Source organism: Stegastes partitus, unplaced genomic scaffold (assembly GCF_000690725.1).
Source record: "Stegastes partitus isolate 25-593 unplaced genomic scaffold, Stegastes_partitus-1.0.2 Scaffold6, whole genome shotgun sequence".
Lineage (NCBI taxonomy): Eukaryota > Metazoa > Chordata > Actinopteri > Pomacentridae > Stegastes > Stegastes partitus.
Window position 1 is genome coordinate 82,980 of NW_007577737.1, and position 13,320 is coordinate 96,299.

Here is a 13,320-nt window from a genome sequence, read left to right on the forward strand (position 1 = left end):
GCACCAACGCTGATTAACCAGCACTGTAATACCACCTCCCTTCAGCTTCCCGCTGAGCTGTTTATTTCGGTCGGCACGGACCGTCTTGAAGCCGGGTACAGACGCATTACAGTCCGGGATGTGTTCATGCAGCCATGTCTCAGTGAAGCACATAATACTGCACTCTCTGTACTCTTTTTGAGACCTTGTTAGCATTTCAAGCTCGTCCATCTTGCTAGCTAGCGATCTCACGTTACCCATCACAACAGTTGGAAGAAACGGTTTAAATCTCCACCGTTTTTCTCTCTGCCTTACCCCTGCTCTGCAACCTCTTCTCTTCCTCTTTAACTCCACTGGGATTTGATGTAGTATTTCGCTGAAAATTTTGATTTGGGAGAGTTTTAACAGTTGATCACGGTTGTAGACAATTTTTTTGCCATGGATACTCATCATAACAACTTGTGAAAAAGGCAAAATATATGTAGAAAAATCTCCTGAGTTGCAGAGATTTCAACTCAGCATATAATATCATCCAAGAAAAAAACTTAATCTGACAGGTAATGTCAATAAAAAGACAACAATATATCCCAAAAAAACTCAAAAGCAAAGGGAGCTGTTACAAATTGCTGCCACCTAGCGGCGCATTCCAGAACAAGATGTAACAAGAAATAAGCTCTTTGTCAAACATTAAATTACTTGGTACGATTTAAATAATACAAAGTTAGCTAGCTGAAGAATATTTTTCATAGTTAAAGAAGTTAAAAGTTGTAAAAACAGCAAATACTATAAAATCTCGTATATTTTCCAGATAGAATAAATTTCAATGACAGCTAACTAGCAGCTAGCTAACTAGCAGTCACAGTAAAGGGCTTTGCTAGCTACAACTCGTCCCCAGGCTAACCTGTATTTTTCGAGGCCTCATCCTCAGCGTTTGTTTTCTCTTTTGCTTGTCTCTTTCGGGGCATTTTCACGTATCCTGAGGTCAAACTGCAGCGTGGCAACTGAATAATTAAACACAAGACAGACGTCAAGTGAGCCAACACAGCCCGGGCGTCAGTGCTGTTACCATAGTAACCAAGTCTCAGGCCAGCCTGTGCGCTGTTATCGCGAGATTTTCCATTGCTGCCAGTATAATTGGAAAACAGGAATCTGGACACATTGGAGGCTCAGCTCAGTCTAGAAGTTTTTAGATTTTAACCTGAAAACTGCACAATTAAAATAAAAAAGCGTGAAATTAATGTAAAGTGTGAGACAGACAGAGAAAAGTCATCCCACTTTCTTTTCTACTTCATCTGCAATATGTTGTTTGATGATTATAGAGGTTACATTCTATATGTAGTTATATGTGGATAAATATTTATACTAAAGCATTTCATATGATAGACTTTAGTAAACAGGTCAGACTTTAAAAAACAAAATCCCAAAATGTTTGCTCAACTATTTTTGATGAATGTTCAGAATGACATGAATAGATCCAAAAATAATAATAATAATAATTATTATTATTCTTTCTCATACAAAACAAAACAAAACAAAACAAAAAGAACTACTTTTCTTTGTTGTTGAGATTGTTAGAAATACATCGCTTGTAACCTGTGCTTCTCATAAAACACTCTCGCCCCAGATGCCCAGGCCCAACAATGGCACAGTTAAAGGACATTAACATTTATAGAAGCATGTCATTAAGCTGGTTAATATTTAAGTGTAATTCTAACGTGACAGTTTGCACTTGACCATGAGGTGCCAAAAAATGTAATGTCCTGTAAAACAGCTCCTGGAGAATCTGAATCCCGGTTGAAAATAGTTCAGGTAAATACTATGATGGCTGGACATTCCCATGGTGGTTATACTTGATATAACTGTTGGAACAGATGAACGTGGAACCTTCAGGCATCTGGAAGTTGTACCCAAAGACCACAGTTGTCTTCCCGATATCTTAGCTGATTTCTTTAGATTTTCCATGTTGTCACAGAAGGAAGCAGTGTGCTTGAGGTGTGCCTCCAATTAACTCAGATGTTGTCAATTAACCAATCCGAAGCTTCGAAAGTCATGACATCATCATCTAGTTTGAAGGCATCTTAGTGGACGGAAACTTCTGACTTTGTAGTAAAAAAAATTCTCTCTCTCATTATTCTGGAGTTTATTAAATAGAAATAATTTTGCTAATCCTAACTGACCTAAAACAGGAACAGTTTAGTCTGATTTAATGTCAGATGGTGAGAAAAAAGAAAAAAGGTTTTGTCTTTTTATACAGTGGATGTAAACTTCTGGTGAATGTTTGAAATGAATGTTTAACAATCAGATTAAGGAGGAACTTCTACTGTTTGTCACAGGTGGCAAGTAACTTAAAAACAAGATTTGCTTTTAATATTTTACACATTAAAACTGGAGTATTTTGCTTTACGTTGCACTGAAATAGATGCTCAGATGAATTCTTCTTGTATCGCTCAATAAAATGTGAAAATCAATCCGTTTTAAATTATTGTAAACATCTGTATTAGCCCTTAAGTCTACAATTAAAACAAGCCTGAGATATTTTCATATGAGCCCTAATCGATGACTGATTAAGTAAAAACGTGTATTTGTGTGAAGGATCTTGTGAGTTTTTCGAAGCACAAACACCAGAAGAAGTATATTCACAATAATGTAGTGCTTTTTATTAAAAAAACAAACAAACAAAAAAACAAATATAAAACAAAAAGTAAAAACCAACAGCATTTTTTCATGACTTAAGAATCATAATTACAAACTTTTAACGAGTGGAAGAAGTTTTTTTTTTTGACAAACTGTACACATCACAAAATGTCCGCCAGTCTGCCATTTACAATGCTTGCATCTTATTTTGTGATTGTCTAAAAATAACTAAACGAATCACACAAAAACACACAAATACAAGTACAAGCATCATACAATGACCGCTATCACAAAACGGAACCATTTTCCTATTTGAAAGAAAAAACAAAACAAAAAAAAAACAAAAAAATAACATGATATTGGGCTGACAGCTTTACTTTTGCTTCTGTCACCGTTTTTAAAAATATCATAACATTTTTATGTTGGTTTGTTTTTTTAGTGTTCAACACTTTGCAGCAAAAAACAAGGAGTACGTTTCTCCTCAAAAAGTAATATTATTAACAATATTCAGTGACGGAGGTGTCGCTGCCGAGTCACTGTCATGTCCCAATGCCTTCTGTGTCCGTTTGACATTCTTCTCGCTCATGCAGTACATAGATGAATTTCATTTATAGGCAACGAAAACTCAGCTTAAGTTTTTATGTCGTCAGGACAGTTTACGGTGAGATTTTCTGGACATTTAAAAAAATCATTTTTTCCTCCGAGCTTAAGTGTCTTCATTATAGTAATACAAACGGAAGAAATTATAATATTATCATCATTATAATAATAATCATAATACATTTAGGGCTGAGTCCTGTACAGTACAATAATAAACAAAATCCATTTTTCAAGATATTGCTTTTGGAGACACTCCTCAATGTAAAGTGTGTATATTTACATAACTTGGCACTGTACAGCTTCCCGTTCCCTTGCTCCCCTCTGTCAGTGTCTCATTCTCGTCTCTGTCAGTTTACCGCACTGGGACATTGCAGGCTGTCCCTTTTTAGCAGAGGCATTTAGGGGGCGGGGGGGGAGAAAAAAACAAAGAAATCTCATCAAATATCACAATTTCTTTTTAAAACATTCTCCATGGCAACCAAGAACATAGTCTAAAGACAAAAAAAAAAAAAAAGAGAGATCTCACATCCCTCCCCCTCCCAATATACAGTATATACCGCCCCACCCGTCTCACAGAATATAAGAAAATATGACCATCACGATACATTTCATGTTAATTGTTTTCCATAGTTTTCTTAAAACTGTTAATTGCCATCGAGCCCTTAATTTTTTTTTTCCGTTTTTTTTTTTAAAAAGGTATAATTTTCATGAAATCTGGCAGAGCGCAGACACACGACAGGTGTGTATGCACGCACACACTCGCACGCAAGGCAGTCGGAGAGCACGGCTGTGTAAGGCGTTACAGTTGAAGCCGGTGTCCCCCCTCCACGCCTGATTTAGTTAAGCTGGTGAATCATGTTACTTCAAAAAAGAGGGGCGAAGCTTGACTGCCTCACGAGAAAATTAAAAAAAAAAAAAATCCGAACAAGACACTTCGACTGACAAAAGCGCACACGCAGTCCTCCCTCCCCTCCCGATGCTCTAAAAACAAACACACCACAGGCCTCTTCTGTTCCTAAATGAGTTACTACAGTATAACAGGAAAAAGATAATAGACTTTTTAACTCGCTTTTTTTTCTTTTTGTTGTTTTTTTTTCAGACTGCATCATCCAATACTGTGAGAGTGTTAGTGTGTTTTCATTATAGATACATTACACAGAGCTTCACAATATCCATGGTACCAAAAGTGCAGTTCACCGCCCTTGTTCTCTCGTTTCTTAAGAGCAGCATCTGAGCACACCGCTCAACGTTCTCCTATGCCACGTTCCCCCCACGGTCCCGGCGCACATATCCTCTCATCTGTTACATGTTTTTTTTTTTTTTCTCTTTTCTCATTGCAGCTAGGTCCCACTAGGGGGAACAATTCTCCAGCATTCACATCCCCACTGACCAAAACAATCAGCCAACCCGCCCTCCAGCCATCCCCATTCAGTACCACTTGTTTCTGATGCTTGCTAGTGGAATTCATCTACCCATGTTTGAATGTTCAATGCATTTAAGTGCATGGGTTATTTCTCCTATGTTCACTTTTTAAAAACTGGTTTTGCATGATACTACTTAAATAAGCAAGAAGTCCGGGTCAGCTCTCTCGTCAAGCTCCTTGAGAACTCTTGAAGAGCTGTAATTGCCATGGAGTCAGCGATTCCAAACCCCCTCCACCCTCTCAGGTTTGAGACGGCAGTCTTGGAAGAGGTAAACTGGAAGAGGCCCCCAGGGATGCATTGTGGTCCTTAATGGTTGGGTAACCACCAATGCTCGTCTCCCTTCTCGCTGTCTCTCCATTTTCTGCCCCTTGCTCACGACAGTGAAAGGCAGTGTGCTTGACAGGCACGTAGAAACGTTATTTTCTGCCTACGAAATCACCAAATCCGAGCGTCCGCCGCCGTAGCCGCCGCCCTGCGCCCTCCTCAAGGAGATAAGTGACATCGATGGCTGTAGGAGACAGACAGGGGGAGAAAGAAAGAAGGAAGGGGAATTAGAAGGCTGCATACAAACAGAAGAAGGTAATATATGAAAGAAACAGTGAAAGTGAAGGAAGTCGAAGGTGTTTGTTGTCTTACTAATGAAAGGACAAAATGGTGCCTTACAAAGGACTTAATATGAAACAGCTGGTGGGCAATAGTCTACATAAACACATGTATATATACAAAACTAAAAACATTCATGTGTTCATCTCAATATGTTCTAACTTATCCATTTTTCTAGGGCACTCAGGGAAAGCCTGTTTGATCCTCACAGAGAAGGCACAGATCTGTACTTATTAGCAGCTGGATAGTGGATGTTGGATAAACTATGCTCATAAAGGAACGTGTCGCCAAGGGCAACTGTATGTGTATAATTAATGTTTTTTAATGGTTTATAGGACAACAATGGAGTTCTACGGGACACAGAAATTAGCTGCTCCCTGATCAATGCATTGATGATTTAGTCTATAAGAAAAATACAGTAGATCACCACATTTAAAAACTAGAATTAGCCACTCAGTAAGTGTTAACAATTGGTATAGGTTTAAGTAGAGTACCACATATACATGATTACATAACAGCAAACTCTCAGCTGCAGGTTTTGCTTCCACGCAGTTTATTGCCCCAACTTCAAGCCAATTCATTTAAAAATGATAGTTAAACAGTGTTATGTTATGTGTGTAATATGTGTACATGATGTGTCACAGCGATCCTCAGTGAACTGTGGACCTACCCCCCTGCTGTGTTCCCGGTCCCTCACCGTTCTTGCTGGGCGTTCTGTGCAGCAGGTCCAACAGTATCTTGTTAAGCCGTTCCCTCTGAGCCTCTCTCCTTCCCAGTGCCGGGTGGTGCAGTGGCGAGGAGGCCGAGGACGACGGAAGTTCCAGCATCTCCCCTATCCTCTCGGTGGCGCCGTCCTCCAGCTCCTTGCGCTCCTCGGGCTCCTGTCCTTCCTCTTCTTCCTCCTCGTCTTCGTCCTCGTCCCCCTCTCTTTCCCGCTCCGCTCTTCTGGGCTTGGCTGGAAGGAGCTCAGGATCCTCTGGGGCCAGGTCCATGTCGTCCTCCACTCCTCTTCCGTCTTCCACCTCGGGAGGGAAGTCTTCACCCCGGTCACAAGAAGAGCCGTCGTCCTCGCAGCCGCCAGCTTCTTTGGGTCGTTCGCTTTTCCAGGCTGACCGGCCTCCGTTCCTCTTGTAGTTGTCGGGAACATAATGAGGCTGCAAGAACGTCAAAGCTCACTTAGGTTTCAGACAGTTAAGACGGCCAAGGCGTGCAGTAAAATCAATGCAACACAAATGTAAAGAAGTTTCCTGACAAAGAGCTGAAAGAATTTCATACAGTTAACTTAAGAAACTAAGTACTGACCAGAAAATTGTGTTCTAATTTGCCTGAAGCTTTGTTATCATCTCAGTCTATCAGGATTAAATTTACATAGGGCACAATTTGCCAAACCAAAATATAGTTTCAGACAAGTTGACACTAGAGACAAAATTACAAAGCAGCTATCTGGATGTGGTTCCCTGCAGACAACAATTAGCAAGTGTGGTTTTCTCACTTGTCTCTGCTTCGCCCCACCTTCACCTGTGATTGTGCCGTAGGCTGCCTAAACACTGCCAGCAAAATACGGTGGAGAGGCAAAAGGTGCCCCGGGCTGAAATATTACCTCCACTCTCAAAATATCTTTCAGCGTTTATAAATCAGTAACAGATCCCAGCCCCACCCTGTCAGGATCCCCCCCCATCGCTCTCACCGAGAAGTCTCTTTTGGGCGCGAGCCGCTTGGGGAAGTGGTTGAAGGCATATGGCTTGGTGCAGACTGGGTAGCGGTTTCGATGGATCTTGTAGAACAGGTGAGCCGACTTGTCCAAGCGGTAATCACAGATGTACACGTCCTGCTCCTTCACGCCCTTCGGCCGTCCTGTAGGAAAAACACGGCAATGAAGTCGCTAGAAAACATGCACACAAGTTGGTCAAAGCTTGTCTGAGTTTAAAGCTAACAGGAATATTAACCTTCTTTCATTGGCACTGTCCTGCTTCATATTTATATTCACACACATTCACACCTCGGGGTGGAAATCTCAGCGGTAGTCATTTTCAAGAATTAGTCATTCAAAGAAGGTCAAAAAAATCCAAGATGCTTTTGGAAGCTCAAACCAGCATGTGTGAGTTTCGCTTGTGAATGTTTTTTTTCTCACCCTTGCAGTAAGTGTAGAGATCGAGGACGCAGCAGGTTCCCACCACTGCCTCCAGGGGGATGATCTCATAGAGTGGCATGCGGAAGAGCTCGTTCTGGTAGAAACGCCGCGATGGAGAGTGATGTGTCTCGTGAGGACGGAAGTAGTGGTGGCCAAAGGCGAACCGCTCACCCCTTTAGAACGTAAGCAGATACATAATCTTAATAAACTGTGTAATGCAGCTTGATGAGAACACAAATATTCTGCTAACTCACAGGGAAGTTCAGAGTCACTAGCGGGCGTCTACAGAACACTATGCTGCCTCTTCACAGCAGCGCATGTGATAAACTTACTTTTCATTCTTCCACAGTTTCTCAATTCGGAAGATGTCAAGTTTGTCTCGGTTGACGTGAGACAAGAGGCGATACGACTGCCTGACAGGCTGGCCCTCAGGTGTGCGTCTGCTGTCTCTCATCAGATACACGCAGTCACCTGTACACAACACACACACACAGCTGGCAGGTTACTTGTCAGCAACGGTATATTTCACAGGAAATTGACTCCTTGACTGTTAAATCACCTGACAGGTAGAATATAACACCTCAGTTGCATTTCTTTGTTCAAATTCTGCAGAGAATCAAAGTTCGGCAAGTGTTCAAAGAGAGTTACTATAACACTGAGATACACAAACCACGACCCTCTTACACCAGGTTGGATAATGATGACCACCTGAAACTTTCTGACTGCCATTTAGAAAAAATAAAAATAGAGATAGTATGTCAATCGAATGAAGAAGAAACAGAGCTCTGACGTGGGTATTTATCCACAGAAGCAATGCGTGAGAAGTCGATGGTGTTTGTTCTCATACTCAATACCACTGGGGGCTTTAATACTGCCAGCTGCCACTTATGAACACAGTTGCAAACAGCAGCACGTAGAGCTGTTTTCACAAATGATGATTTGCGGCAGGGTTTATAAATGCTGACTGGCAATATTAAAGCATTGAACGGCAGGAAAACGAGATGAATAATGAGCAGTGGACCAGCAGTGGTCTGAAACAAGCCGTCTCGCCACACTGTGATCCCTGACAAAGGTCCAGAAGGTTCAGAAATAAAAACAGTGTTCAGGCGCATCCAGCAACATTATGACGGGATTCTGTTGCTGCTTTCTATCCCATGGAAAGGAAAGTACTTCTTAAAATGTTTGCAAGTTGAACCAACACTGAACCACGACTAGCACCGGGCTCACGCTGCTCGAAATGGGATAAAATATACATCAAGAGTTCTGGCCTTTGAAATAATAAAATTTAAAAGATTGTCTTGATTACATAGTTAAAAACTTAAAGAATAACCTCATACCAGGCTGACAATTGATGCTTCTGCCCTAAGTGAAGAAGCCTGTTTCACTTCTGACTACTCATATTACTATTATGATCCATCCCATGATCCGACTGGAGTCTGGAATGTGCATGTCATTTTTATTAATTCACTTCTAAACTCTCCCAGCATCTCTGAAGGGTGTGGTTGGAGCAGAAGTGTGCCCGGTCGCATCTATAACCACTCTGTACGTCATTGAAATCGAAGTTTAAGCAGCAGAGGTTGGCAAAGACAAAACACTGAAGGGCTGTTAAACTGTTCTATAAGTACAGACACCGTGTGAGCTCATGATTGCTGGTTTCTTTTGTGTCGTTACCTTGGTGTAGCAGCAGGTCATCTCTAAGGAGACAGATATAGTAGATAGAGCCAGCCTGGGCGTAGCTGGGCTGGGGTATCATGGGAACTTCCTGTAGTGACAACAACACATAGAAGTGAAATTGGAAGAGGGTGGAGGCAATAATAAGTTTCATGGCGGTTACGAGGGGACAGACGTACCCTGTCTATAGGCCGAGGGTCACACTGTTCACACAGATAGTGCTCCACCTCAGTCTCCAGCCGCATACAGTCGAAGTGCTGCCACACCTGCAGCAACAGAAACAAGGGTGGAATCACACTAAGTAAAAAATTGGTTGTTGAAATCAGTCACTGCCCAGCTGGTACTGACTCAAAAGAGTCGAGACACCGCCATATGACTCTGCTCAGTGCTGGTGATTCACAGCCGAGCTTGTTTCTCAACATAAGCTTCATCAATATTTGCAATCCTCTTTGTTTTCTTTATCTAAAAATAACAGGTAATATACACAAAGGACTGTCTGTGAACTCTCCTTGGAAAATCTCCTTGACAAAGCGCTCCTTAGACGGGCGAACTCTCAGGAGATGTGTGCTCACTGCAACAGGTGTAACACATCAGCCAGTGAGACCGCAAGAAATTATAGGAAACACATTTCTTTCTGGGCCAAGTCAGAGCAAAGAGGCTCACCAGCTTTTTTCAGTTACTGTGACTCCTTACCATGCACTTTTCGCACTGAATCATCAGGCCTTCGTCCTTGTACATTCCACAGATGCAACGGATGACGTCGTCGTCCTTGTCGTGGGACCCCGGCCCTCCTCCTCCGTGGTGGTGGCCATGATCACGCTCCAGCGAGTCCGAGCTGTCGGCTTCGCTGGCTGTCTCGCCCACGATCTCATCAATCTGGACTGCAGCTTCATGACGAGCGCTGTAGTACGCTTTCCGCAGCCGGCACACGTCCCTGCCCACCGGTGACTTCCTACCGTAATATTTCTGGCGGGAGAACAGGACAGTCGTAAATGCAGCCGCTTTACTTTTTAGTGGAGAATAATACAGTTACAGGAAATCAGCTCAGCGGATTCGGTGCCGCCAGTGCCTTCTAACTTGCAGCGCAAGGACAGCAAGACCTCACAAACAGCATAAAGAAATGATATAACTCATATAGCAGGCAGCAGGGTGAACATTTGACCCCAGGATTACACGCTCATCATTCAGTCACTCAGCCAAGACTTTGAGCCGATCTGCCTGCAGGTCTACGGGCAATTTCCTGCAGGACAAAGGTCACTGACACAGAAAGACGCATTCAAAACTGTCTTTGCAGCTGCCAAGAACTCACACAGAAGGTTGCACCCCACAGCCCTCAATTTAACAATAATCCGCATTCCTCTCACGTTTTTCCTCAGTTTGCCAAAAAAAAGAGCCTTGGGGCAAAAGGGTGATTCTAATTTATACGTCCACTTCAAACTTCTCCGACTGGAAGAGTAAGCTACCCTGAGAGCTTTCAAGTGGCACTTGTTTAAACTGCTAAGCTATACAGATGTAAATCAAAAGGGCCTGCAACGTGTGTGCAGAGGATCAGCAGGCGTGAAGTTATATCCCATTTGAGAGGTGTTTGTGCGCCAGACAGGAAGAATGAAAAGCAACGGCTGAGTGGGAGGAAGAATGTGTTGAAGCTGCACAGTAACGGCTTTAATGATGATTTTGATTAGGCTTTTTGATATTGATTGAGCTCTAAGACTCTGGGATTATGCTCGAGAGACTCACAAGTGTTCCTCTTATCGGTGTCATTACACGCTGAAGACTGGATGCTGCAGCAGCCCGAGCCCCATGCAATCACCGTGTTTGAGTTTCTAATGACTGCTGACATAAACAAACCAATAGCTCTATAACACTGATTAAGCATCTAGTCTACAACTGAATATTTCTCAAATTTTAGACAATGAGCTATTTGACTAAAAATTTCATGTTTGCACGGATTAATTCAATCACAGATGTGACTCTTTTGGCTGTGGATTTATGCTTCAGCACTAAGCTCATAGGCGGTTACACTGCAGGAACTTTCCCATGTTACCAAGAACTATTTGAGTAATTCAGCAGCTACATCTGCATTGTGACCAGAAAAACCAGGAACTAAATGTAGGTCCTGTACAATATTTCCAGCTGTAAATGTGTCCTACTCCAGAGTTAGTCCTTTGTAAAGGTTCTGTCAAGTTGATGCTTTCAAGTCTTAATATTACTTATATACAAAAACAAGGAAGTAGTTGATGCCTGAAAGAATTCCACAAACAGACGTGGATGTATCTTGCCGTTTTTTAGCATTAGGAGGTTTTTAAAGATAAGCAAACAGAGTGTGAGGACGCAGCAGCCGAGAGAGTTGGTAAGTGAAAGAGGGAGTGAATGTAAGAACTGACATTCTAAGTATTTGCTGATGTTTTCATGGCTTTTTAAAGCGGTAATCAATAACCACAAACGCACAAGTTTCAAGAGTTTTCAAGTTAAAACACAAAGAACATAACGCTATGTTGCAATTTTCTTGTGTATAAAGTCACATTTCCGTTGCTGCTGTTGGTTTTTAATCCTTATTGAACTCATTTGTCAAATCTTTGTGCTCCTGCAAACAAAATGCAAACTAGAATGCACAAAACAGCCTTTTTAGTTCCTAATTAAGTTCCTGAGTTTAGTTCCTCTAGTTCCATCATTTCCTTATGACAGAAAATTGCTGCCATTGTTCAGTTTTTCTTCTCCTGGCAACATGTGATGCTAAACTAAGCTATGAAATTATGTATGTGTCCAGAAAAAAAAAAAAAGCTCTTTCCTAGTTTCTGCTGGTAAAAAGCGAGAAATCCTTAATGGTAGCAACTGATGGGACACCTGCCTACCTCAGCATTGCGAAACACTTTGAGCATGTCGGTGTCAAACGCTTCGACGGTCTTGTAATGGCCGGTGAGGATCTGCTTCTCGATGGTGCTCAGATCCAGAGGGTCAGACACCTTCTCATAGTACTGGCTGTTCCTGGTGGCACACAAAGACAGCAGGCTTAGTCTAAAGCTGGTTTGCCAACATGAAAGACATAAAATATTACATCTGATTATAGCAAAATCGATGTTGTATCACTGGGTCTGCGTAGACACCAAATCCCTGATTATGACAGTATTAGCACCACGTAGTTAAGCAAAAAAATAATGAGCTGTTATTGTTCTGACACCAACTGATTACCATCAATACTGGAAAAGAATCAAGTCGCAGGCTGTCACGGCTCAAATGTGTGGCGAGAGATAAAACTGTTACACTATGTGGGTGCTGTACGCTGATGGAGCAGATAAAGTAAAGCTGCTGTCTGGAAAACAGCAAAACGTTATGAATGGAACGGTCGACATGCGGGTTTAGAGCCTCACCTCTTTCTGGATGGGAGGTTGACCAGCGGAGCAGCAAGCGTCTGACCAGCTGAGTCTGAGGTAAAACAAAAGAACATTTCCGTCATCGTCTTTCAATCGCAGAGGCTTATCGCCCCGTGAATAGCAGATGTAAGTATAAACACGCCGACAGACGCGTTTTAAAGACCTCAGATCAGACTGGAGGTCATGAGGAACAGTAAAGTAGTAGGTTACATGGTGTGCATTTGTCAACATGGACACTGACCCTTGTAGCTGGTGATCATGTCACAAATCTCCTTGAAGATGTGTGCAAGGCGAGCAGTGCGTGTGACTTCTGTGTTTTCCTCAGCAGCGGCGAGCCTCCGTGTGCGCACCGACCGCGACGTCTGCAGAGCTGAGAACTGCGTCAGGAACACATCTGGAAACAGGGCAGGAGTATTATGGCTTACACTGGCTTTACATACTCAGAAAGTTCTTTACAGCTACATTTGGAAAACAGATTAGCTATATTCAATAGTCTAGTCTCATTTTAGCTATCACAAAACATATAAAACATACAGCACATATCAAACTTTTATTCTCATTATTTCTCAGTTTCTTCAGACATGTATATCATTTTCTCTTCACACCTTCCAGCTCGAATGCTCACCTGACTTGATGTTGCCGTCGTCACGGATCACTCCTCCCCAGCGTGTATATATTGAGAGGCTGCTGGCGTCCCTTTCTCTCTCACCCTCTCTCTTCAGCAGCTCCTGTTTCTCCCTCATCTTCTCCCAGTTCCTCAGGAGAAACACTCGGTGCTTCAGCACAAAGTTTCTGGTGATTGAGGGAGAGACGTTAGTCATGGGAACAATAACTCACACTTGCTTTGTCAAATGTTTTACTATGAATAATCAATCTCATATGCCACTACAGAAATCTTTTAAGGATG

At 42.2% G+C, this 13,320-nt stretch overlaps 2 protein-coding genes across 3 annotated transcripts in view; both read right to left on the minus strand.

The window, feature by feature from the left end:
• Window positions 1–944, minus strand: part of lrrc71 (leucine rich repeat containing 71) — an 8,255-nt gene extending 7,311 nt beyond the window's left edge. Inside the window, exon 1 of the mRNA XM_008281483.1 lies at window positions 881–944. Within this exon, the coding sequence (XP_008279705.1) occupies window positions 881–944 (64 nt within the window). The remainder of the gene's footprint in view (window positions 1–880) is intronic.
• Window positions 945–2,610: 1,666 nt separating this feature from the next.
• The window catches only part of ash1l (ash1 (absent, small, or homeotic)-like (Drosophila)), a 31,040-nt gene continuing 20,330 nt past the window's right edge, over window positions 2,611–13,320 (minus strand). Inside the window, exons 16-27 of one of the 2 annotated variants that reach the window (XM_008280431.1) lie at window positions 13,039–13,205; window positions 12,655–12,807; window positions 12,411–12,465; window positions 11,895–12,027; window positions 9,736–10,008; window positions 9,222–9,308; window positions 9,043–9,133; window positions 7,704–7,842; window positions 7,372–7,544; window positions 6,928–7,094; window positions 5,938–6,394; window positions 2,611–5,145 (exon numbers count right to left, since the gene is read on the minus strand). In XM_008280431.1, the coding sequence (XP_008278653.1) occupies window positions 5,054–5,145; window positions 5,938–6,394; window positions 6,928–7,094; window positions 7,372–7,544; window positions 7,704–7,842; window positions 9,043–9,133; window positions 9,222–9,308; window positions 9,736–10,008; window positions 11,895–12,027; window positions 12,411–12,465; window positions 12,655–12,807; window positions 13,039–13,205 (1,987 nt within the window). In that variant the 3' untranslated portion in view covers window positions 2,611–5,053. Of the gene's footprint in view, window positions 5,146–5,910; window positions 6,395–6,927; window positions 7,095–7,371; window positions 7,545–7,703; window positions 7,843–9,042; window positions 9,134–9,221; window positions 9,309–9,735; window positions 10,009–11,894; window positions 12,028–12,410; window positions 12,466–12,654; window positions 12,808–13,038; window positions 13,206–13,320 lie in introns of both variants that reach the window. The other variant, XM_008280429.1, reaches the window with a different exon arrangement.